The 27,194-nt window shown below is 42.1% G+C and overlaps 1 protein-coding gene across 1 annotated transcript in view; it reads right to left on the bottom strand.

Annotated features, from left to right (window-relative positions):
* Positions 1 to 27,194, bottom strand: part of LOC112569990 (protein jagged-1b-like) — a 60,252-nt gene that overhangs the window by 21,936 nt on the left and 11,122 nt on the right. The window contains exon 2 of the mRNA XM_025248133.1: positions 2,550 to 2,604. Within this exon, the coding sequence (XP_025103918.1) occupies positions 2,550 to 2,604 (55 nt within the window). The remainder of the gene's footprint in view (positions 1 to 2,549; positions 2,605 to 27,194) is intronic.

Raw genomic sequence — 27,194 nt, 5'->3', positions numbered from 1 at the left:
GTGTGTGTGAGCGCGGGTGCGTGCGCGTTCTGTGGATTTTTAAACATTTCATTTCATTCAGAACTAGTATTCTACTAGCAGATTTACAATCTAGATGCAAGTCAGATCCACTTATAGTTACTTCGTTAATAAGCTACCGCGTTGTCCATGTGTTTTGTACCGCCGGTCTTGCTGGTTTATAATAAGTCTTGAACCCTTTGTCTGCCTCTGCTTTAGCCTGGGAATTATTATGTTTCCACGTGTCTGGGATTTTCCCGACCAGCGGATAGCATTTGTTTTCTTCTGTTATCAGTTTTACTTGAGTACGTGCATGTAAATGGAAGTGCTTTTTAGAGAGAGAAAAAGTGTGTGTGTGCGCGCGCGTTTCTACAAGAGAAAATGTGCATATACATATTTTGAGCTTGTTTCTATAAGACAAAGTGTGCATATACATATTGTGAGACTCTACTGATCATATACATATATTGGAATGTGTGTGCACCTTGCCTGCTCGTAAATGCATTCGTGCAGACGACTGAGTGGGGATACACTGTGCCAAGGTGAGTACGTAGACGTACGCACGCTGATGTCGCGATCCAGTTGGCAAGTTGTCAACTGCTGCTGCATTCAGACAAGTGGAGCAGAGCTGGCAGTGTGCTCCTGATGCCTCCTTTCCTCCACCTCTCTCTCGGCGGCTGGTTGAGAAAAGGGTAACAACCCAGTAAATGCCACACAGTGCGCCCGAGTGTGCGTAAGGGAGGTAACAAAAGATACCAGGAGCGGGGTGCAAAGCCGAAGAATTAGGTGAAAAGAAATAGGGGGCTGGGGTAGGGAGGAGCCGCACGCGGTGTGGAAACCCCGTCTTGCCAAACATACGCTCTAGCCCTGCTCCCCCACAGACGGCAGGCGAGCGCACCAACTAACACGCACGCACGCGCAAACACCCTCTCGTTCTTTTACACAGATTGAGGGACAAACCAACTGACAAACTGATGGGCATAGGGAAAGAGAAAAGTAATTGAGGAATAAAGCCATAAGGTGCCCAATGTAAGCTAAGCTGGAAGGCTGAATGTTTTTAGTGAGACAGCTCGGGATCTTGCAGATTTTCTTAAAAAAAAAAACCAACAAAAACAAACTCAGTTGCCTTAAACTGTGACGTGCTTGGCTATCACATAGGACATAATCTGTAACGGTCGGTCGGACACATCAGTCGGGAGCGTGAATGGCGCTCACGTTACTTCAATACCATTAATCTAAGAAAGAATAAACTATTGTTTCTCGGATGATTACTGGTACACGGGAAGAACAAAAATTACTTCCACAATCTATACGTTTGGTTTAACAAAAATCTTAAAGACAACAAGTCTCGTTGAGTAATTTTTTTTTTTTATCTGATGACTGCAGACTGACGACTATCCAAAATTATGAAAGTAGTAAAAGGACGAGCAGCAATCTTTTGTGTGCGCGCTAGACAGATATACATCACTTACATGTTGATAAACCCTGAGAATCCCCATTTCAGTATTTTCCCCACTCCTGGCCTTGATAATCCACATAACGATATTTTTCTCACCGACCCTTACAATCCACATTACGGTACTTTGCAGTCACCGACCCTGATTTTCCACATTATGTTATTTTTCTACTTGCTGACCCTGAGTAAAATTTGAATAGTTGGCCTTCAGCTCTGAAGTCGAGCGCACTGACCACAAGGCCAGAGAGCAGAGGGCAGTCAACAGACACTCGCCGTCGCGAGAAATTGAGAAAAACTCGAGAAATTGAGTTACTGTACCCGGTGTCCCTAAGCGAAACAAGAAAGCCTTTTAGACCTCTGTCCCCCACCCTGGCCTTGCTTCAGAACAATGCTCTCCATCGAATGCACCAAGTCTGCAAACAGTCGCACCTTAAAGCCAAGCAGCAAATCCACAAAGGTCCAAGTTCTGGCCACAGATACGCGGCACTGCGCGGCGTTTACCTGAGAACTCGGTGAACTTGTCCTCGGTGAACTTCGAGCACCGGCTAGGGTTGTAACCTCATGGGGCGACCAGCAAATGCTGGAAAACGTGTTTGTCACCAAATTGTCGAGTCTAAACAATTAGACTTCCTACAAATAAATGCCCATGCGATGTCATTATCACTGTTTTTAACTTTAAGTCATACGTTATCCCCTTATCTTAATCCAGGTAAATATAGCGATTGCGTTTCAGGATTAAGATGAGATATTTTGATTCGGTTTTAAAGTTGGGGTCGGGGTTAATAGGAGGATTAAAGTGGTTTCTTCGACAGTCTAGACTGTGTTAAAGAGAGCTAAAGCTTGGAAAAAATTCGCCAAGCAGATGTTTTGTAGCGCTGTGAGTTCTGTGTTCATCTGTCATTTCCTCCCCCTCCCCAACCACCATCACCCTTCTATGTATTTGATTGTCCGTTTAAGTGGATAAAGGTCTTTCTAACGAAAGAGAGATAAGGAGCATAGAGAGATAAGGTAGAAATACCAAACGTGTATTCATACACTCACATGCACACGTACGTGCTCGCACACATGCATACTTTGAATTATTGACTTAACTCACCAACAACATCACTCTTGTCTTCGTCAAAGGCCTCCAGGATGAGTGTGTACGATCTCTGGAAAAGACAAAGCAAAATTGATCCAAGCTTTTTCTTCCGCTCTAAAGCTCCACGTTCGTGTTAACATGAACTAGACCAGCAAAGAACGAACTCGAATCACATTACTAAAATAGGTTTGAGCCGGGGTAAGCTTGTAAATCTGCCACATGTGACAAGCGTATTAGACGTTAAATGACCATAAGCGAAATTGGATGCAAAATTGATATTTAAAATCAATTTTCATTTACTTCATAAAATTGTTACTCATTCTCTCTCTTTCTCGCTCGTTCTCTGTTCTCTTTGTCTTTTTTGTAGTTGATATAAGATCAACTCAGAACCTGTATTTTATTCACGAGGGCTTAGAAATCCTTTGTTATTTTGTGGTCTTCAGTAGTAGAAGATCGATACAATCTCAGAGCCCGAGGCACACAATATGCGTGTGCACGTCTTGCATGCCCAACGGGTACTGTGAGAATTGCAGTTTGCTAAAATGTGGTGTAGAAAAAAGTTTACTTTTATAACACTTATTACAATATTGAGGTGCGATGACATGTATTGACAAACTGCATTTATATTTTCGTTTTAACATGGTCTGGTCCACATTTTTGCTATAATATGTTTCTCATAAAAACTTAATTCCAATACAGAAATTCAGAACTCTTTTAATTGGTTGAATTGTATTCCGCAGATGAAACGTTCTGTGGCTCTAGGCGCGTTGCTCTATTTAAGTTCATTCTTTAACGTTTCATAGTTTCCGTTCTATTGCTGCTGGAGTGAGTGGGGTTTTTTTCACCGTCGAATAATTTTCGCCATCCTACAGTTCTATTCAGATCACTCCTACAGGCCGCTTCTCTTGAAGAGCTCTTCAGTATGATGAGCTATTGCACGCGCTTTGACGAGCTGTGACAGGGAGATTGGGCCTGAGCACGCCATACTGGCTGGCCTTTGAGAACTCGACTGCCTCTTCTGAGTCGTCTTCCAGTTTCTCTACCAGCTGGGTCGTGGAACACGACCAGATGACAAGCCGTGAAGACGCGTCATGTTGCGGGAGATGAAAAGATTTATTTTATTTGTTATCGACCGACGGCTTCTGCCTTTTTTTTTATGTTGTCCGAGATGATCGGAGTCATGCCTGGTCACACCTTCGTCGCGAGAAGGCGTTCGATACCGTGCGAGATGCAGGGTGGTGTTGGGTTTGTTTAAACCGAGATCATCAGTATTAAGAGACGCGCGGAGGAGCCAGTTTCAAAACATAGTCTGCTTGTGGGAGATCATTCTCAGACTCTTGCATATGGTTCGATAGAGCTGTTAGGTTCATATCAGTGTCTTCACCGTTTAGAAATGCGCATAGAAACCACTGGAGTCCGTGTTTATAAACCTGACAAAAAATATTACTGTTTCACCATACTAAGATTAACTTGTAGTCGGGAAAAAAACCATATCTGGGCTCGAACTGTCTCTTTTATACCTTCTACACTCACGTGACTTTGAGTGCTTCTATGTGTATATGTGCGAGCATGCGTGTTAACATGCGTTTGTGAGTTTCTTTGTTAAAAAGAGTGTGTTTTTCATTGTCATACGAAAGTTGCAGTGGCAGGACAGCACATACCAATAACACGGCTTTGAGACCGCTGTGTACCGGAGCAGAGCGAGAAGCATTGTCGGACGCCAAAATTGAAAAACAAAGGATGGAAACAAGTGAGCACAAGAAGGAAAAAAGAAAATTATTCTATGATGTGAAACTGGCCGTGGTTGCTGTAGCAATGAAAAGCAAGAGGAAGTATTAAAGGATCGATGTCCGAGCGACGAGGAGAGTTTCCTGCTGGTGGCGAGGCATGACAGTAGTTAATCCTGTTGACGAGGGAGAAAATCCATCTGCGTACTCGTCAAACATTTTTTCCTCTAGAACATTCACTCACCCGGTCATTCTAGAACGGAACTTGGCTACTCAGGTTTGAGGTAACAATAACAGACAAAGGCAGCATTACAGAGCAGGAAAATTAGCAAATACATGCGCACGAGAGACCTGACGCTTGGACACAACATGGCATTTGTGGCTGCTGAACAGAGAGCTCGAAGTAGATAAACATATCAAATGCAAGATATTTTAATCCGTGTTGCTGAAACTTTCTCTTCCACCTCCCTTTCTAGACTTTCCTTGTCTATAGTTTTGTATATGGTGTCTTTTATTTTAATATCACCAAAATGGGAATGTGGTAGCACATGTTAAGTAAAACTGCGATGCACTGACTAGTCAATAAACGTGTGTAGAATTTATCTCTTGCTGTCTGGTTGTTTGTGGATTACATATCTAGTGTTTGTTTATTAGCTGTTTGTTTATGCCTTCCTTCAAAGACTAATGCACGTGACGGTCTTTGCATTTTTTCATGCCGACATTTGTAATTAGGATTTTCACTGGCTACTGTTTCTGACAGCGGTTTGAAGCTGCTGTCATTTCTGATATTTCTAGTTAATCGACAGTCGTCTGTGACAATGATTCCCCAGCCTTCTCTTGGCCTATCCCCCTACTCCTATCCCTCTGTTCGCCTGGAGCCTAACGTGCTAACAGAGCTGATGACGAGTAATTGAATCAAGCCTGCTATTTTCTGGGGACAAAATGAGGGATTAGTCGTCCATTTCATTTCTTTTTACTTCTTCGCTTTGCCTCTAGGAAAGAATTTTTTCTCTAACACAAGTGAATATGGAAACATTGCTCTAGACGTCCGCGAAACTAGCTTTATGTTTAACTGTATCAATAGAGAAAGTGCCAAAAGTCCTATCTTTGAACTCACCTAGGCAATAAGAAATGGTGCATGTCATCTTGTGTCTTCCAAAGCCAAGCTCCCAATCTAATATGCATGTTAGCCAGCAAAAGCGCGACTTCGAATAATCTCTTACTGAGTGAAAAAACAAGGAGTGTTCTTCCCCATTCCACTGCCAGCCCTTGTTTGTCTTCCTTCTCTCTGAGTTCGCTTCTTCGTCCACAATAAAGATCATTGGCAACACCGAACTACGCTTGTATTGACACCATCTCCAAGACCGTCAACTCTCGAGCTGGCGGACAAGGGTAATCATGCTGGAGACTGGACAATTTCTCTCTTCGATTCTCTCTCTCTCTTTTCTTTTTTTGCAAAGTGAAGCGAACTCATAGTCTGTGAAAACATTTCATTTTGTTGAACCAAGTACCAGAGGAAGACTTTACTGAAGTTTTAATGAAAAAAAAAAATGCATTGAAGGAATGGGAGAGCGCAGGCTACAAATTCAAAGCAGATTTTTCTTCTTTCCAGTTTTGCTTATCATGAGTTAATTTCTTTAAGTATCTCATTTCTTTTCTGGTAAATAAGTGACCCCCACTTCTCCGCAGTTTGGTCTAAAAGGGTTTGCAGATGATGTGATATTTGTTCATGAAAAATCTGAATTCTTGGTAAAAATAGTAGGCTGCACCTTTTAAAAGATGCAGGAGCTAGTCAGGCATATGGAAAAACACTCATCCTATATCTTATATCTTTACTAGAGATAGTGTCTGGGAAATTCATAGAAACTTTTATGAAATCTGATGGTATTATCAAGTATCAGGTATTACAAAATTACATTAGTGTACTGTTTTATTTGAAGATTCCACTTATAAGTGCCTGTTAAAGTCTCTTAACTGAGAAGTCTTCACATTATCATTTCAAAAATGGTCTCTAAAACGTTCTTAAGCTGTAGCAATTTCACCATAACAAAATCTCTTATAACAAAAAGCCAACCTGCTGTATCACTGTTCTTCCTCTGCCTTTCATTTTTAGTTAGTGTGTTTTTTTGAATTGGTTCTTCTAAAGAAGCCTCCTTATTGCTATTTGTTCCACCTTCCACCCTCTCACTCACGTGTACTGGAGAATAGGCGAATGGGGTAGGGGGTACCATACAATGACGTAGACCAGTCTCGGGTGTGCGAGGTCGTATGTGATTATCCAAGTTTAAGTGACGACGTTTCCGCGGCCAGTTTTCGCACGAGCGAGACAAAAGCTCTATTCAGGCGTCGACACCCGAGTAAAGTAAGAAGATAAACAAATTGCCAGGGGATGTCCCTGGGAACGCAAGCACAGAGGGAAAAGGGCAAAGGGCAGGGTGGTGCCTGCGCCAGATGCTTCCTCTGTATCGGGTTCTCACGAATGACGCAAAGGGCGCCAACCAGTGTTGAACTTTGTTATGTAAGGCACGGTAGTGAACAGCACTTGCGTCAATGATCTTATCGAAAGGAACAGAAGAGACTTTGCTGCAAGAGGATGGATTCAGTCATTGTACGTTCTGAAGAATTGCATAAGTGGAAGGACAGTCAGGTGTAAACTGAGAAGCAATAACAATATAAACATTTTCACCTAGGCTTTAAAGAGAGGTCTACAGTATCTATGTGGGGAGGTGCTGGAAGGCAAGGGGAGGATATTGCCGTACATGTAGTCGGCTGTTCCTTCCACGATTGTTTTCCTGGACTTGTATGCAGCCGACTGTTGCTTATTGGTTGCTTGCCTCCTTTGCTGATGCCTTCAGGTGGTGCAACAGTTATGTACATTCTTTATCATATAGTTGTAGTTGTATATAGGTATGTACAATAAAAATATCAGATTTACTTTTTACAAAGATTAATTTTTAGACTTGTCTGATTGCGTTCAATAACATTTTTCCCCATCTCCCCCCTCTCCCTCTCGTCAATACACATCATCTGTCCATTATGTGAATCTGGTTGACCGGTGTTAATTATTATCGTTTTCATTTTTTAAAATTTTTTATTTGTTTGCTATTTACTTTGTTTTAAACCAGCTGGTCTATATTTTTACAATATCTCTGCGGTTTTGTGTAGATAGAGTGCATAAGCATACTTGGTCACCGCATCCTTTTGTTCTCTTACTACTTTGTCTTCATTATTTGTAGTGGCTTTTTATTTTTGTTATAACTTTTTCTCGGAGAATGAATCGATTAGTTTTGTAGAGTACAAGAGCATTGAAAGATTTAAAAACGACAGGAAAACTTTGCATCAGTAGCGCTCCTTTGACCTTTTGGAAGACATAAACACGCGTGCGGTTTCTCAGATGGAGACGGGCTGTTCTGGGTTAAGGCAACTTCTTGTTGGTCGCTGTGACCCCCAGCTATATGGGGGTTGAGCGCCACGTGCCAATACGTACCCTCACTTGGGTAACTTTTATATATTTTTTTGCTCTTTTGTTTAGAAGAAGGCCATGTGCAATTTTTCCGCACCCCCACCTCACAAAACCTTTCCCACCCATCTCCTTGACATCCTTTTGTACCTGTAGGGGACGGAGTGTAAGGCTTATAGAGGTGATGGGAAGGTTGTTTCAATTATGTCGTATTAGTATTTTTGTCCCAGGATTGGTTTTTCTTTTATTTCTCTTTTTTGTTGTTTAATTATATGCCTGAATACAAATGCCTGTTAGAATAATATTTTCCAACTTTTTGAAGACTGAACTAGTTTTACTATGATCATTTTCCACTTCATTAATTTCCTTCTCTAAATCCTTTTTCTTAATTTAGCTGCTTTTTTTCCCTTTTCATTGCTGAATAGATTATACTTCCCCCCTAACTTCCACCAGTAGCACATCTAAAAATAAATTATCAGGTATTGTTAGTTGCGATTCCTTATATGAAATGTTCTGATTTGATAGGCCTTTCTTGCTTGGGATCAAAATGTGCATCTTGTAAAAAAATATATTGAATAATTTTCTTAAGTTTGACCATACTGCCGGTATCACGATCTCAGCTTTCTTTCCCAGATAACCCTTCCAAACACACTGCGCATGCGTAGCCCGGCAGCAGATACACGTGTGCAGACTATTTTAGACGTTATGCATAAATCTCGAAATTTGGGTGTTGCTACAATCTTTTTTAGGGGTTGGGTGGATGGGTGGTGTCTTCTTTGAAAGTGCAGGACTCAGGAGACCTTTTTCAGTTTGTACGCATGTGCAGTCTCCTACAAATAACCATCAGAAAGTTGAACTTAAATTCCATTCTGTACTGACCCATCACGTAGCGGAAACTTTTTGTTGTTTGCCCGCACCTGTGCATTGTGTAAGTTTGGAATGGTTATCTGGATAGAACCTTCAGATCGTGACGTTGGAGCTTTGTTGTCCTTGACCTTTAACGGTAAGGGGTTTTCTGCGTTACAACCAAAGGTCAGTCGAAAACGCCATCCGAAGAACAACTGTCCTTTTGCTGGTTATCTTGAGCAATCAGGATCTCAGTTAATTAGCAAGTAATACAATGCAGAGAACCTGAGGATTTCAAGAAATGAGGGAAATGGCTTGCTCAAAGTTGAATAGGTGCGTTAGCGGGCAACATTGGGAAATGTCATTGATTCTTGGGCAGAGAGAGAGAATTGAGAGAGAACTAAGGAGAAATACGAAAGGCTAACGATAAGCATGTTTATTGTGCCGAGGGAGAAAGTTTCACAGGTTGGACAAGGGGCCAGTTGCACAACACGCCTATTTTTAAACACTTTTAGACCTTAACTCTGTTTAGATAATCGGTTTTGTATCAATACAGTGCACATCACAACTTTTTTGGTTACTAAAATTGTCTTAAACAGGATAAAATTGTTTAAACCAGACTTTCGTACCCATCAGCACATTTTTCGCATGTACTTGTGCAACCATCTAGATGGGGTAGAAACGATTTTTGAAAACAGAAGTTTCTAAATTTCATTTTTAGAGCAGTTTAAAAGTTTAGAAACACGTGCAACAAGCCCGCACTGGAAAAAGTCAGTCTCTCACACATACACACCTCACGCATGCACTCTCAAACGTACTATACTTATCTATCTACTTCCCTTCATACATACTGCAATGCCCCGCACTCTCCAAGTGCATTCAGAACACTTTCTTGTCGACAATGAAGTCATCATTATAATTATAATTATCATAATCCCACGGGAATAATGCAGTTGAGAAATGGAAAAGACGCCAGCCAGATCGAGCTTATTAATCTTGACAGTCACAGCCACCCATACACGTTTCGGCTTCGTCTGCCTTTGGTCTCCACACCGCACAGCATGTATAGGTGGTGCGAAACAACCTATGCCCTTCCACCCGTCGGATGATGATGCAGAGGTAGGTGTGGTGTGAGAATGGATGCACCCCGTGTGCAGACGGCAGTGTGTGGTGTACAGATGCGGGGTTGCGTCATGAAAACCGCAGCATCATAAAGGGTGCTTTTATACAACATACAGGAACAATATCTTCCTGTGCATTATCGCCTCGCACTTGCGCGCGCGAGTGCGAACATATGCACGATTACTGTTACAATATTCTGTACGTCTTTGCGCTTCGTGTTGAGGTCGTCTTCTTCAGCATCTGCCTTCTCGTTTTCATAAAAAATCGCTCGCTGCTGATACTGCGGAAGTTCGGTGTTTCTGAATTGCAATTACTGACTGTAATTGAGCCACTGTCGCCAGCTAACCATCTCGAGATTTCCTGACATATCTGTGTGAGGTCACGACTTTACCTTGACTCGTCTGTCACCTGCTAGAGTCCGGCCCTCTGTCTTCTCCTCCTTCCGTCGTCCGTGAAATGCGATTCTCATCTTCGCGCGCTTTTCTAACCGTGATTTGTCTTCATCCAGTGACTGAGGAAATGTAATGTCTCTTATTTTCAGGGGATTGTAGGTTTCCCTTTAGATGTAACCTGCTATTTTAGTTCATTGGGAGGAAGAGAATGCTAAAAAGTGTTTTATTGCTCAAAGAGCAATATTAATTTATGTATTATGTTTATAAAGTCTAAGCATGGAGATAAATGATGGTATTATTACAAAAAAGACATAAAGCATCTATTCCAGTCCCCTCTCCTTCCCATCTCTCGGTCGCTCTTTCTTTCTCTCTCTCTCTTCTCTCTCATGTTTTTCGATCTTCGCCCTGTGTACCGGAATGGCAGCTTGACTCAGCAATTGATGGGTGAGTGAGGATGGACATAATACATCAACAAGCGGATCAGAGAGAAATAGGATCAGGACGCCTCGCTAGGAATCATCAACTCGCAATGAATTAGATTTCTGGACCAGAAAGGGATGACTTTGAGGAGCTTGCTATTTACACATGAACTGCTCCAAATGTGGGAGAAATCAGCACAACTCCGGCCGTTAGCGTGCTTAAAGAGTCATCCATTTCCAGGGCGGAGAAAGGGAATAAAGATTGGAATGATTGCGAGAGAAGAGGGCGGAAGGGGAGAGGAGAGAGGGGGTTAAGGGTTAAAGGCTAGCGAGCATAAAAAATGAGGAATGCCATGACAGAGTGATCGGACCTGGACAAGGACAGTTCGTTGCAATCTGTATTGTTGTCGTCACATCCGCTGACCTTTTTCAATCTTGCGCTGGCCGTTAGTGGAATCGGTGGCAAGCCTATAAATAGCATTGTAGCCAGTGAGCACAAGCATGCAGTTGCTCATGCTTGATACTCAATCGCAATGATTAGATTACGGTGTGAAACATTAAAGGGTTAACGATGTTCTCAGATTCTTAGTAGTATCTAAGTAAAGATTCTTAGCAAAATAGTATCTTTACATGATGATCGAGACAGTAACTAAGGTTGTTCAACGGCCAAGCAGCTGACCCTGTAAAAGATGCCACACGCACAAAAAGAAAATCGTGCTCTAGACGATCTCTGAAACCGGACACTGATTCTCACTGCATTGGTCTAAGTGCTTAAAGGTCTAAAGGTGCCATTTTTTGGGTTTCTTATGACTGGGTAAAGCTCAGTACAAGGTGTTATTTCTGAATACCTGGGGAATACCCTACTTCCATTCATAAGATACAATTATTTAAACGTTACCATACAAAGAAAAAGTTCAAACTCGTTTTGTTTGTTTACATATGCCTGAATTAACAAATTAATAACATAACACAAAAATAACAAAATAACATAGCACTCTCATTGGCTGGTCTTCACAGAGTACACAGTCCTGTGTTGTTGGTCTCTTGGTGTCCATGGGGATGTCTGTACATGTATATTTTAGAACGGAAATGGGATACTTACCCAGATTTGAACAAATAGCCTCCTGAACTGAGCTTTACACAGTCATAAATAAAAAAGCTCCACCCTACTAGTTCTTTACCCGCTGCGCAACCGAATCGCACGCTGAGGAAAAGGAAGAAGGGAGGACGAATATTAGGAGAAGCAGGAAGTGGTTCAAAAGATGAGATGCTGCTGCTGATAATGACGGTCATAATAATGATGCCGATAGTGGTTGTGATGATGATGAAGTTGGGAATGAGTGCTTTTTTCCAATTTCCTGCTTGAAATCAAGCTGCACAGTCTGCGATAAGAAGTTCATAACACGACTTTAATAATCGCAAGGTGAGAACCATCAGCAATCCGCTTTGCGAGCCGGGCTTCAAAGAGGGAATCTTGTCATCGACTTTTCTAAGCAGTTGATAGCCGTGCTGTGTGATGACCTGTTAAAGAACGTGGCGACTCCCGCGTCACTCCGTGAACTTCTGGTGGGACGGGAGACTGACTACCTGGTGTCCCTGAGATCGGCGCCTTCTGATAAGCTTACCTGCCTGAGCAAAGAGGTTGAGCCTAAATTACACAGCTAAGCCTCATAGAAAACTTATGTCATAGACCTGTTACGCGATTCGATCGCGATACCTTTTTAAGAGATTCAAACATAGTTACTAAATATTTTTTAATGATTTAGAGAACATTTTTAATATGCCAGTGGAAATCAGACGTAAAAGAGCTTAATTTTGTTAAAAGAGTGTGCACTTTATCTTAACTGATCTTGTTTATTATAAAGCACTTCATAAAGACTTAGTGGTGTTGATAAACAACAGCTGGCTAACTGGCCTTCCATTATTCTCAACCCCCCGATGGCAACAGCCTCAGGCAGCTGGCATCGATAAGATATTCCTTCTTCCTCGCAGCCAAAACAAATATAAATATTATTATTTTTTACTCGTCGGGATGTTTTGCCTGGATAGATGTAATTATAAAGTAAAAAAACCCAATCAATTCAAACGAAGAGTCAGTAAAACGTCAATAAATTGGCGCCATCTGTTGGCACAAGCTGTGACGTGCTGTTTCAGCTGACAGTTTATCAGTCGCTTAGTCTCCTGCCGGCTGCGACAAACGGTCCTCCTGCCAACCCCCTTCCAGCTCTTGAGGTGGTCAGCCCTACTTCATTTAGTAGATTTTCAGTTTAAGTCCTTCTGTCACACTAAAGGAATCAATAAACAATTAAAAGTCTTTGATGACCAACTGAATATCGGTGCACAGCAGCCTAATTTGATTACTTATTTATTTGACCACTTTTTCGACCATTTCTTCACTTATTCATTCTTTATGTATTTACTTATTTATCCATTTTTTTATCTACTCACTTATTCATACTAAAAATAATGACGATTTATATAGCGCTTTTCCAATTATTTGCTCAGAGCGATTTATAGAAATGATATGCAGACTGAATCACTAGCAGCCATACACCCATATTCTCATATAAAAGACAAACTTCTACAACAGACACCATCTCATACACAAAGTAACTTACAGACACGCGCTATGCACGCTCAGGGTCAGGACAGGGTCACAGTGAAGTCGTTCTGAAAAGATGTGTCTTAAGTTTAGACTTAAAGGTGGTAAGAGAATCAGAGTGACGCAGGTTGGTGTGTAATCCGTTCCAAGTTGATGAGGGGAAAGACTTTTTCCTCTGTCTTTGTCTTAGCTAGTGAGGCTTGAAGATGCTTTATATCGGAAGATGAGCAAAAACGTCGAGTGAGTGTATAGATGGAGTGAATTTGGAGAGGTACTGAGGACCAGTGTTAGAAACAGCGGAGTAAGTCAAAGTGGAAAGTTTGTAGACTATACGATCCGCGATTGGCAGCCAAAGAAGAGAGCGAATAATGGGTGATATATCTTCACATCTAGATAGTTGGTGAGGTGAACAGCATTCTTCCTGGTCCTTATCAAGTATATCAAGAAGACACTTGGGAGTTTTAGCTAAGCGAAAATTACAGAAGTCAATCCTCGAGAGCACGAAGGTGAAGATTAGAGTTTTAGTTGCATCAATGGTGAGATAATGACAAATGATACTAATCCTACGATGTTCAAGGCAAGCAGTTCTTCAAACTTGAAAAATTTGCCGATGAGGTCAAACTCTGATAGAGAAAGGCACACGAACTGCACACAGAGATGGAGAAAGGAATATAGACAGAGACCGAGGGAGAGAAGGATGATTCAGAAATTTCTTTGGACCAGTAAGCAGCAGCTCAGCCTTATCGTCATTCAGTTGCAGCTTGTTTTGGAGCATCCAGGACTTTATGTCAACATGTCCGTGTCAGTAGTCCAGAGAGTTAAGTAAGTGGAGCTGAGTCAGCTGACTGATAAAGCTTTGTATCATCAGCATAAATCACATGTGACATGGCATGGTGTGACATCATACAGATACATATCTCAGAACAAAAGCATCTGAGTATACACCATTCAAACACACAGTCTGGGTTCGGTCCATGAGATGGGATCGAAAGGAGGACAGAGCAACATCAGGAATACCAAAAGAGCTTTGAAGTCTATGTAAAAATATACAGAAGTATTCATTTATTTACACGCTTATTCTTTTGTTTATTTCTTTACTTATTTCCTCACTAATTTACGTATTTACTCATATATCGATTTATTTTCTCACTTATTCAGTCGTTAATTCTTTATTTATCTGTAGCTTGTCTGTCAATGTGGCAAGACGGAAGTAGCGTGTTCGTTACATTTTCTCCTCTCTACTTTTTATATTATTTCCTCCAGTCATTCATGTCATTCTTTTATTATTCGCTATTTATTCATCTTCTCCGATGAACCCCTTTCCCTTGCACACATTCAGTAAAAGCAGTGCTTCTTCCTTGACGGTCTGGCCACACTCTTCACTTAAAAACATTGTATCGAACAAGTGTCAACAAAAACTAATTTCTGTCAATGTCCAGATGTCCCCTAAACACTCCAGTGAAGAGAAGATGCTATCTCATCTGAGTTGACAGACAACAAGCGACACACAAAAGAAACTTAACACCATGCACGATGACTCTTGTTTGGGAGGAGCTATGTCGAAACCAATTGTCAGTTATCGGTCCTTAGTGGTTAGATTTGTAATTGCTTTTGGCATCAGCTTTCAGTCATTTTGGAGTTTTCAATTCCTCCTACTCTCTCTCTCTCACTCTCATGTGCATATAACGTGTTTGCGAGCGATGATGACAAAGGAACGAGAGAGAGAGAGCGCGTGTGTGTGTGTGTGTGAGAGAGAGAGAGCTTGCGCATCTCTAGAGAAAAGCCACAGGGTTCGTCACGCTCGCTGATTCGTGAAAAAAGCCCATACACACCTTTTAATTCAAGCAACTTCCTGTCCGGATCAAATGTGGCGTGATAGTACTGAAATTCGTATGAACAGCTCAGTGATAATTATTTTGTTCATCGAAAAAGATTCGTATGTCTCATCCTAGGGCACAACCCTTCAAGTCCTAGTAACTTAATGGCCATTTCTTTTCAGCCTGTATTTTGTTGCACGTGCTGATTCTTGTTCTTGTCGGGTTTTTAATGTTCTTGAACAAAGGGAATGTAAAGTAAATCTCGGGAATGTTTCAAAAATGCTTTCTAATTGAGAACCACGCGCTCGCGCACACACACAAGGGAAAGAAGAAAGAAAGAAAGAAAGAAAAGAAAGAAAGAAAACAAGAAAGTAGTACAACGTGTAACGATGCAGGCGTGTAAAGATCTGAGCCCTTTAAACCTTCAAAGAGTGAAGTACAAGATTTTTCCCCACACTTTCAGGGGAAAAGATAGGTTTCATAACTGAGAGTTGTTGTAGAAAAGCTGGGTTTTTTTTTAAATTTCGTTGCCTGTCATTTTGTCTTTTATGCCTCCTCATTTTTTGTCATTTCCTCGGCCAATATTGCCTACAACTTGCACCTCCGTGTTTTCGTAATCCGTCTCTTTTCCCCCAGCCATCTCACGTCAGGTTACCTCAGATTTATTAGTATGAAAATCGCACAACTCCATCTCGGAGCCCACCTGCTACGTTGTCTTTTATTGCGCTCGACACAACGGAATGAGATTGCTGGCGATGGGGATTATGCTTGGTTATACCAGCAACATGGAGGGGGAGAGAAGGGACGGAAGCTTCTCCGGGCCGTAAATAGGGCAATTATGACTCCTGTGTGAGCTGCCAGCATCCTCAGTTTAGCAGCCGGAGGGGTGGGGTAGGGTAAGGACAGTATTGATGCTGAACGCCGCCCGAGCGAAGCCGAGAAGCTGGTCAACGCGGACTCCGAGCTGTGATCGGATTATAACTTAAATTGGAAACGAAGTTGACACACGCAAGATGTAGCGGCGAGAAATGAAACTGGATGCCGGAGAGCATTTAGGCCGATCGTGCAAACACCCCTCACTTCCCAACTCTACCCATGCTTCCGTTTACTTCGGCACTGGCGTTTAATTTGCCTGAGTTCTATGTGTGTGTGTGTGCTTTTTGTTTATGCGAAGTGGTATAGATTTTGTTGCAGAAGGTGGTTATGCTGTACAGTTACACATAGTAATTGAAATGAAACCATTTGGTCTTGGTCAGCACGATCGATTTTGAAGTTTGTTTGTTGATAATCTTTGGAGTTATTGCTGGTATGGAATGGGTAGGACACGTTTTATGATGGTGAATTTATCAACGGAATGTCAACGTCACTAGTTTTCATCTCTTCTCTTACTACTTACCTGAGTGAAGGTGACGAGAGTTTTATCATCATGATGAGAAATGGACTCGGTGAATGACCAGTTGGTTGGCTCATTGAGTTGTTGTGTGATCAGCCATTCAACGTACTATCAAATTAACTGAATCGTTGAGTAATTATTTTTTAGAAAGAAGTGAGGACTGCAAGCGCAGAAAGTAGATAGGCGATGTTGTAGCCTAAGATGGAAAACTTAATACGTAAAGAGTTGAAAGTTTCATGAATACAGCTAATATTTGCCATCTAATTATAGTAATCTTCGTGGTATAATAAACCTTAGTATATTACTACTAATGGCTATAAAGGAGATCAGACCTCAGTGAATGTAGTTTGGTGTACTTTCCTATGCACTTCTAAGCTAATTAGAGAAATAGCACAAAATAATTCTGGTAAAGTGTTTAACTTGCAATTTTATAAGTTATATATCATCGTTACAGTACTATGAAATAAAGCCATTATATTTTTAAGTTGTAAATTTAGCCATTTTTTAAAGTCTAGGATAGAAACAGTTGATAAAGTGACTCACAAAGAAAAAAAAAAGACATCCTCGGCTGGCAGAGTGAGAAGCACTACTTGGGAAATCCCATCAGCCGTTACACACCCAGTAAGACGTATAAAGCTAAACTGAGCCTTAACAACATCCCAAGGTATGACAGTCGTTTGGGTATACAGCGAGTGTGCCTAAGTCACATTCCAGACATATTATTTTTTCACATTTTATTCCTTTATTTTTAGGCCACGCTGTCGCGTACGTGTTCGTGTATATGTGTGCATATGACAGATTGTGATCTACATTACACACGTGCAAGTTTATCCGGTGCAAGCGTTCTTTGAATGCATTACCAACAATGTAAAACAAATGAATCCGGAGACACTAGTTCATAACCATCTGAGATTCGATGCAGAACCTAATGACAACTCCCATAAACACCAGTTTTGTTCTTCCCCTCCACTCCTACCTGTAAACCAGCCCTCAGCGTCACGGTCGTTTAAAATCATTATGAAAAAGTTAATTAAAGGCACAATGCTTGCTGTTAATCCCCAGTGTTACCCAGATGTCTCCACACCGCCTCCCTCCCCCGATATCCCTTTACACCCAGTCCTGCTATTGCAACAGATTGTGTGTACGCGTGACTGTCCACTGTCACCCTGAATGAAATCACTACTCTGCTGTATCCTGCGTGATAAAACATGCGTTCATATACAGCTCTAAATGCTTCTCTTTAATATCGAGCAGTGCGCAAAGGTGCTGTTATTCTGGGTTGAAGCTGAGGACACCATTACAACCGTCGACAACAACTTTCCTAGCTGAGCAATGTCAGATTGAAAACAGTTCGCCATGGCACGACTCACCTGTGTCTGAGCGAAGTCAGAGAACTGTCTTTATCTTTCAGAATTTTTCTTTAATGCTGATAACATCCGTCATCACTTTTTTTGGTAGGTCTTAGGATTAAAGGTTGAGGGTTACTGAAGGTTAAGTCCTGATGACATTCTTATTTGTCGATAAATTGTAAAACCAGGTAGCGGGTGGACGGCAATATTGGCTGATACCTTTACACGAGTCTCCGTCAAGTCTGTGGGCTCTTTATTTCTCTGTTCTCTTCAGCAATGCAAGTGCGTTTTCTCTAGTTTCATGTGTACGTGAGCAAGTAAAATTATTCTCGAATTATTTTCCTCTAAAATCTCTCTGGTGTTGTTTGTTATTTCTTTAAATACTGCGTGTCTTTGAAATGAACGAACATTTCAGTTTGGGGATTAACGTGAGATTTTCCAATTCTCAGGTTTCTTGAAAGAAAGTCTTAACCGTGGGAGTCTCCGCAATAATATGTAAAGATCTGCTTTGCTAGACTTTTTAAAAGCTCTTTCTTTAACGTTATATCGAAGAAAAAATATAAACATTAAGTTTGAAATTGTTTGTATATAGTTCATTGTAGACCACCCTGGAATAGATCGTGGGCTTTTTTTTTTCTAGTCACATACAGTGGTTAAGGTAATTTATCAGCCAACACGTATTATCGCACAGCAGTACTTCACAACCACCCAGACAATTGATTATTCATGGAAGCATCGTTCATCAAACTGTCAGGCCTATAATTAATCCCACCAGCTCAGTCCACCCTCAATCAGCCGCTAAGAAAATTAATGCAATGCATAACAGAGTTTTGCATTGTTTCCGCAAGATGGCGCGTAGTGTCGTGTTTACGGCAACAAACCAAGAAACCCTTGCTCTTCGCTGACCTAGGTGGCAGAGGATTTCTTGTGTCACTGACTCCAGTGTGTGGCAGAAATAAAGACTTAAACCCTGTGCTAGCTCGTCTTCAAAATCTTGTTCGTTTATTTGTTTCTTCTTTTCTTTGTTCATACTTTATGTACGTAAGATGGGACTTCGCTGACAAAGTTGATTCAGGAGGTGCATTTATAATCTTATAGTCAAACGGCGTAAATCTTTTAATTAAATCCTAGAGAAACTATATGAGATAGAAACGAGCAAGGAAGAGTATGCACCTTCTGCTTCATTATTGTTTTGTTGTTACTATAAGAGGTGTGCTTTGGCCATGTAGAGCCATGGAGAAAATGGACAGGTGTATTCTGTATTTATGAAGAATATCTTGTCGCTGGAGGACCACGAAGACTACACCTGCCTGGCGTGACAGTTTACCCCCTTCCCCCCAACTTCCCATGTCCTTGTCAAATTACTCGGCTCCGGCCTTTGATGAACTGCGGCCAAAATTACGTTGTCACACGCCCGGACGAGCGAGAAATGAGTCAACAATGGCCGCTGGAACACAGGAGGGGGCGAGTGCTTCATACCGAGCTACAATCTTCCTACTGACATTTTTACACGCTTTTCTATTGTGGACCTTGTTTCGGTTTATTAAGTTTTTGATCAAAAGGAATTTACCGCCTAGGGTTATCATTACCTTCAGCGTCGAGCCTGCAGTGGTATGGTATCCCTATCATGGTACACTTAACACTAAGCTGATCAGGCGGCCAGAGTGCCAAATATGACATTTGTGACTAACCCTAATTAGTATGTCGCTCTCCATTACCCATAATTCCCTGTTTGGGGAAGTGGAAGAAAAATGGACGTTTGCAGTGTCCTGTGTCCTCTGGCTTACTGTAAGTCGTGCAGCTTTCTGGTGTTTTTCTCTCCTACCATTGCATCAACATGGTTTCTTGCTTCTCTCGTGGCATGACCAAAATTCTACGATGTGCCACACATATTTTTTCCGCTCTTCTGCGTCTCCACTCACTCTCAGTCCAGTTCAGGGTCATTTGCTCAGCCAAGAAAGCAGAAGAGCGCGGGAGTAGTGCATATGAGTAGCGCGGAAACTCAGAAGATTCGGGGACTCATGGGTAGGTGTTGGGGCCTTTGTGCTTCCTTCCGGATTCAGCACGTGACTCGGAGAGCGAAAAACTAGTTCAACATTGGTACGTTCATTTTCCAACCATGTGAACTAGGAAAAGGTAAAAGTAAAGGGAGATAACACGAGACGTTGTTTACCGGTATAGGATTTAGCACATGGAAGGCGGTGCCAAACTCATTGTACTGCCATTAACCTGCCTGTCAGTTACCTTTTGAGTCAGCAGGGAGTGAGGGAAGTTAGAGCACCTGGCGAGATTCGAACCGCCGACAGTCTGCAGTGAAACTTAGCGAAACTTAACAAGTTCAAGGCGCCTCCAAGTCTTGTGGACTACTGCAGTTGCACGTCTCTGTCTGTTTGGTGGATGACGAACCTTGTGTTGGCAACTAGTTTCTTTCTACTAGTCTACATTGTAAGCTGTCGTCTGCTTATCGTCTTCTCTGCCCCTCGCCCTCTCCCAGCATATAGTTCTCTAGGACTGATTAAATTCATGTTGAGCGAAAGATGTAAGCTTATTCCGTTATGCTAAGACTTCTAAACCAACCACGACAGTTAATGGCCTTAGACACGGTGAACTACTCATAGTTGTCCCTCCCAACACACGTACACAATTCCTGACAATAGGCTACGAAATCTTTATCTTTAACATAGTTTTTTAAACTCTTCAAGCACATCCTTCTTCTTGTCTAAAATGTCATTCTTCGTGTCTAAACAAAAACAGAAAACTAACAAGCACCTGAAAGACAGGAAGAAAACATTTCTTTTAAATCCGTTGTGCCGGAATGCGAGCATAATGAAGTGGTCGAGAAAGTTCTAAATAACCAGAGATGCGTCCGTGTTCTATTTCTTTGTGATCGCTCTTTTGCCTGATGGTGACAAATGACCGTATTGACTGAGCGCGGAAGATCAATAGGCAACTAAAGACCCGTGTGTACGTTTGATGCATAATTCATCAATCCCCTGGAAGATCGATAGAGCGAGATGTGCGTCATGCGTCAGTGGCCAAGGAAAATAAGACAGCTGAAGGAAAAGGGAAGAGGATGCCATCAAGAAGGAGAAGGGGTCGACACTGTTGTGGCCCCTATAACAGTCAAGGGAATGCGCCCAAGATGAAAAGATGAGCACGTCACACGGTGAATACGAGTCACATGGAGGTGTGAGTAAGACTCACTGAGTACAAGTGAGTACAACCGACTGTGGCGAGGACGAGTGACAGTGATGTCACCACGAAGAAGAGAGGTTCGTCACGTGTCCAGTTTGCTATGTGCTATGTACATTCACAAAAGCTATCAGGTGCTTATGTGGCAAACTTGACTCAAGTTTGTAGTGTACCTTTTGTTTATTTGCCTAGTCGATTGTTTATCAAGTATGTGTCGGGTGCTTGTGTGCACACGAAGGAGCAAACGAGTTAGAGGCAGCGAGAGTCAAAGACGGGGAAAGAGAATAAAGATTTGCATCCTTGCTTGTGAAACATTGAATACATACGACCGTGTCATTGTACTGATGCACTTGCACAAAGGTGACTTGAATGTTTGATTAGTACTCGCAATTCATGCATAAGCAGGCTCCACCGTTATTTTGCGTCGTTTGTTAAGGTTCCCCAACAGCCTTTCAATAATTAACATTTATACTGTGTAATTCGAAGGAATATTATGTCTCTTCATGGCAGCTTTTCCTTTCACTAGCTTTTTCTATTTCATTTAACTTTTTTTCTTCCATCTTAATCCTGTAAAACTCTTCGAAGAATATATTATGAAGAAATAAACATTAAGAAATATTATATATATTAAATATTAAGAAACAAACATTTCTCTTTTGTTTACGGTAAACACCATCGAGCACTTGTGCGATAGCGAAACAAAAAAGAGCCTTAGAGTCAATTCTTGCTCTGAGCTGAAAAGTGCACTCGCAACTGTGCTGCTGCACGTGATAATCGAGAGAAAAAGTTAGACACGTCTGCACAATGAGCGTGAATAATTCAAGGCCCACGTTAAGCATGATTTCCGCCCCAACTTGTGCCACGCGACCGTTGCATAATAAATGTCGTCTGGACGTACAAGACAAGTGGCGTTAAATGTTCATAGGTGTGGATTTGTTTCTTACTTTTTCTCGCCTCCAAGTTCAAGAACTTCAGTTCTGCATACAGTTAATGGCCCTGGGTCGTTTTGTCAGTCTCATCGGCTTTTTTTCCCAAAATTTTTGGGAAAAGGCCCAGATTCAAACTGAGCACTCAGACACTAATCATGATTAAACACCTCAAGAATTAGGAGCCAACTTTGATCCCTCCAGATTTTTGAAAATGTTGTGCATTGGTATTTACATAGGGCGTGATCAGAGCAGATATACAGATATTTGTACATGTTATCAGAGACCAGAAATACTCCTGTCTTTTGATGAAGCATCAGGGAGAGCCCAGCAGCCCTAATCAGATCTCCAAACAGACACAAGAAGTGTGTAAGTATCGCGAACACGTATTCGGGGAGCAGATAAGCGAAAGATAAATGTAGAGACCGACGAGCAGGCCGATGAGATGAGCGTTGTTTAGGCGAGCTTGCTGTGATGAGAAAGTTAATTTAGCAAAGCAGCAGGGAAAAAGTGCCTTAATTCGAGCATCACTGTTAGCCAATCAGATTCTTTTTTGAGGTCACATTATCCTCGCTTTTAAATTCACATATTTCACATGAAGATAAAGTAGCTGAAAGAATGTTGTAGCTAAAACTGAATATGGCAGGTTTCCTTTTTTTTTCCACAACGAGTTGAAAGAAAATCTGACGGCAGAATGTAACAGCTCGCAACTTTTTTTTTTTCTACGAGGGATACCTATCGCCAGTTTCAGCAATTAAGCCCTTGGCAGTTTTACATTCCACCGCACTGCGATGCTAGCGCGCTGGTAAGCAGGCTACGATGTTCCTGGGTAATTTACCTACCCGTGCCTCATCTGTTTGATTGTGACATCCAAGATTTCGTTTTCATAGATCTTGCACGTCCCTGCTATAATTGCAGGTAAGGGTTGGATGGAGGGAAGGAGAGAGCTGTCGATGACTCGTGTAGAGACTTTGTAGCGTGGCTAGCCGTTTCCCTCTTCCCTCTCTCTTAACCTCAGAAATAGAGCAGAGACATTCTACAAGACGATTAGAAGGAGATTGTGGCCTGGTGCAGGTTGGTCGTATGCTCGTACATGGCAACTGTTTGTTTGTAAAAACTGATTTATGACCATCACAAAAAACAATGTGGCCGCGATAGCACAGCAGTTGTGGTTCCCTGCCGTCTCTTTCTCTTTCTCCCTGAATTTTTTTTCTTTTTTTACAGTTTACATGTACGGCGCAAGAAGTACATAAATCGTGCGTTAGTCTTTTGTGGTCACATACACATATTGTCATTGTGTAAGTGCTGCATGTTCCTGGAATTCTTCTCTTCTTGTTGAAGTATTGCTTATAAGATGACGAGCGGTAAAACAGAAAAGACTACCAGCATTTTTATTTGTCTCAAACGTGTTTCTTTTTAAGAAATTTCCACCCGTACCTATGTACAGTCAGAGTTTCCACGAAAACCTTATAAAAGCAGAAACGCGAAATAGCCTCACCAAATAGAGAGAGAGTGTTGATTAAAAACGGGGGTTTATTCACCCTTTCTCCCTCTCTTCTTTCTTTTCCTCCCTTAACTCTGACTGCAACAAGAGATGTTTGTGTGTTCCAGCCGCGAACTGATTGTTTGCGATGCCAGGTTCGCAATACGTTACTGGTCACCACTGGTGTCTTCCATATTTTATCACAAATTCAGTACACTTTGAGCAATAGATGAAATTGAGATATATTCCTAGACGTTTTATTCTGAACTCACAATTGGAGCTAGTGAAACTGCTGCAAACTATTTCAGAGACAATCGAACTTTAAGGTTAATTTACTTGCAAAACCATCTGTGTAGCATGAAAAAGTATATAATTTTTTCCTAATTTTTCAAAGCATATTCAAGGAGTCATTTTCTTCGATTTCAAGGAATTTCATACTTAAGTATAGTACAACAAAGAAATTGGAAGTTCCCTGTGCAACTCTCAAAGCTTCCACACCGCAGAGGAGAGAGCTGTCAGCGCTACTCCACTGCACCTCCGTGAAGTCGGCTGTTTGTTTCTATGGTTTATGCATAAACAGCAAAACTGGATGATAAAAGTAAAGAAAGTTGTTCCCAGCCTTTAGTGGTGGGCCTTGTCTAACCTATTCCCTCCACGACCGGTACCGGCGGATCAGCTTAGCTGGCTGGTGGTCAGCTGGTGTGTGTCAGTCAAAGGATGAATGATTAATAAATGATGATGACAGGCATAGTAGTAAAGGCGAGAGAGGAAGAGGTTACAGAGTCGCGGAGGGGGTGCAAGATTTGTGCTCCACAGCAGCTGTTTCTCTACAACTACCGATTATAATGAGCACAATAACCGATTGGTATGACGAGCACAGCTACCGATTATAATGAGTATAGCTGACGATTATAATAAGTTTTAACTTACTCGTTGAGCACTTGTTGAAATGTCTGCCAGTTGTGCGGTTTTGATGCGTGTTGCCTTAGCTGCACTATGTGCGCAACGAGAATAACTGGAAGGTAAAGGGTTAAAAGACAGCACGGAAGCAATAGTTTGTGAAGAATGGTCGAAAATTCAGACACACACACAACAAAAACGATGAGATCAAAGCTTTCTCGGTGAAGCTTTTCAAAGGAAGTTTATCTCATAGTTTATGCCATATGTTGCTGTTGGTGTAAATACATATGTGTGTGTTGTGTGATGAAGGGGACGTGCGTGCGTGCGTGCGTACGTGACACAAAGACAGATCGCGTCTGTGCGTGTCTGTGTTATTTAGCTGAAAGTCAGGTTGTTGTCTAATTTCAGAACTAGAAGGGCTATTTTAATGGGTAGGATTGTAGGTGAGTGTAGGTGTGCCAGTCGGGTACACCGAGAAATATAGGCAGAAGGCGTGCAGCACGGGTATACATGGGTATAACTACGTACTAGAAAATGAAAAAATAGTAACACATGAAGTAAAGGCAATAAAGGGAATTCTGGGATGTTCACACATTATGAGCTTTTACGGTATTCTCACTGTTTTACAGCCAATAAAGTTCTTCTTTTAGAGAAAAAAAAATAAAGACAAAGATGTAAAATAACGCACACAAAGACATATGGACAGACACACGTCAACATTCTCTTCCTCTCTCTTACACACACACACACAAATCATTAGAAGATATTATGTTCATGCTTTGCCGAAGATAATGCTGATTATGAAAATGTGTGTTTTTGCCATACAACTCTATTAATCCACAAGGGCAATTACGATTCCTTGTTGAGACCAGAAGGATGAAAAGTTAATGCAAATTGAGCAATTAACCGTACTTGTCTTATGCGATTAAAATAGCGAGAGGCTCGTTCTCTGACGTGCTCATAGTAAATATGATGCTTTTGGCAACAAGTCTGGCGGCATACCACGCATCACAAGCCGCCACTCAGAGCAGAGAAACAGCTGGAGTGTGTAAATAGTAAGAGAGCGACGCTGGAGAAAACACGAAACCAGTACAGCACAGAGAGTAGAGAGAGAGAGGCAGTCAAGGACAAGCATGTGGTTTTAACCTCACCCCTTGCAAGTAACAACCCATCTTCACCTATTTACCCGTAGAAGATGTTTGAGGTAGGAAATGAGAAGGGTCTAAAACTAGGTATGTCAGGGCTAGATGTGGTAGTGAAAGAGGTAAGAGTAGACAACTGCGGCAGACAGGATCAGGTGAGGCAAGCGTCCGAGAGAGAGAGCGAGGGAGCGAGACGGGAGGAGCGGGGGTATAGCATCCAGGCAGGCGGTGAAAGAGCAGAAGCGTGGGAAAATTCTGGTTTCAAGAAGCGCAGAGATAGTTCTGCAGAAATAGCTTTCTTTTAGTGCAGGTAAATGCGCTGGCAGGATCGCGGGAAGAGTGGAGAGGCCCGAGCAAGGAATGGGTGCCAGCGATTGCCGAAACAGACGGTCCCAGGGAAAGAGAGACGAAAGACCGGCTTTGGCCAGTCAGCTGGTGCTCCACGATTCTCCAAGACCATTCACTCCATTCCCTAAATTGCACGATCATCTGTAATTTTTTTTTTCTGTAAAGTCCGTTGAAATCGTGTGCAACATTTACTCCCGATTCTAATTATGCGCTGAGCTCTACAACGTAGGCTGGTCGTCCTTTTCGTGATTCTAAACCTTACATCGTATTTTTAAATAAATTTAAATTTTCGCATTATCTTGTAGGTTACAAAAGTTTCTCGATTGATTTGCATAAGCTGTCATGTTGCTGGCGAAGATGCAGGTGCTGAGCAGACGGATCTCCGGATGTAAATATATGCAGGCCAGAGCAAACGGCCTCGCTACTGCACTGCAGACTTCTGTCCCTGACTTCGAGCAGCCCAGCCCCGGCGTTGTACCCACACAAAACGAAGAGGTTCTTCTCGGTCTAATGAACGAGGGCAATGCAGTTCCCGACAAAGAAAACGAAATTATGCAGATGTCATTTCCTTTCTCAACTGAGCTACTGAGCCTCGAACCAAGGGGACTTCCCTCCCATCTCTCCGTTCAGCGCAGATGAGGGGTAAGGAAGATTAGAGACGGAGGGGTGGAGGGAAGAGACAATATTGTCCTTTGATCGTTGTGAGCTTGGAGACCGTAAAGTTAAGCGAACATGGCGGTCTGTTATTGCTAGGCGCGAGCAAGCAATTAAGACATCGATCTGCTGACCAAGTGTGAACCCGCGACCTCCGACCCTCCTTAAGTCAACACGGTCGCTGTGTCAAGGGAGGCTGTTGATGTCAGACGTTCAGGCGCCAAAAATCTTGCACTGTCACTAATCATCATCATCGTCATCGTCGTCATCTTGTTTGTAGGTGTATCCATTCTTTTCACGTGAATGTCTTCCCCACGGTCAGTGCCCAACTGCGCTGTCAAGGCGTTCAGTGGCACAAAGGTTAAGCGTTTGTTACCACTGCATCGGTTACTGGCAGTCCCCGGTTCAGATCTCGTCTCGGGCGCTCATCTTTATCACATGTATACAGGCCTGCGTGTTTTGCCAGCATTTAGGCGCTGACTCGGTGTAAAACATCAGCTGCACTTCACCACCCTCTGCTGTTTCATTAAGTTTTATTTCTCCTAAATTAAGCTCTCCTTTGAAGCTTGGATTTAATAGGCCTCGGCAACTTGCTTCCTTACATTTTGCAACTGGGTGTTAGGAGAAATATTTTTCAAATAATGTGATCTCCATTAACGTGTATTTTAACACGTTATTCACTTCTTCCCGTTGCAGTGAAATCTCTACCCATTATCATCTGATCTGAAAAAGACCGATATTCTTACACCTTGCTAGGCACGATGACTATTTTTGGTCGCTGCAATCTTGCAAGTGAGTGGTGTGGGGTAGACGGGGGAGGAGGGGTAGAAAGAGCCCAAAAGCATTTAAAAGCGATCACAACTCTTGACGAGTTTTTGGAAGCAAACA

The sequence above is a fragment of the Pomacea canaliculata genome, linkage group LG8 (genome assembly GCF_003073045.1).
Source record: "Pomacea canaliculata isolate SZHN2017 linkage group LG8, ASM307304v1, whole genome shotgun sequence".
Lineage (NCBI taxonomy): Eukaryota > Metazoa > Mollusca > Gastropoda > Architaenioglossa > Ampullariidae > Pomacea > Pomacea canaliculata.
This window is presented reverse-complemented; position numbering and strand designations above follow the sequence as displayed.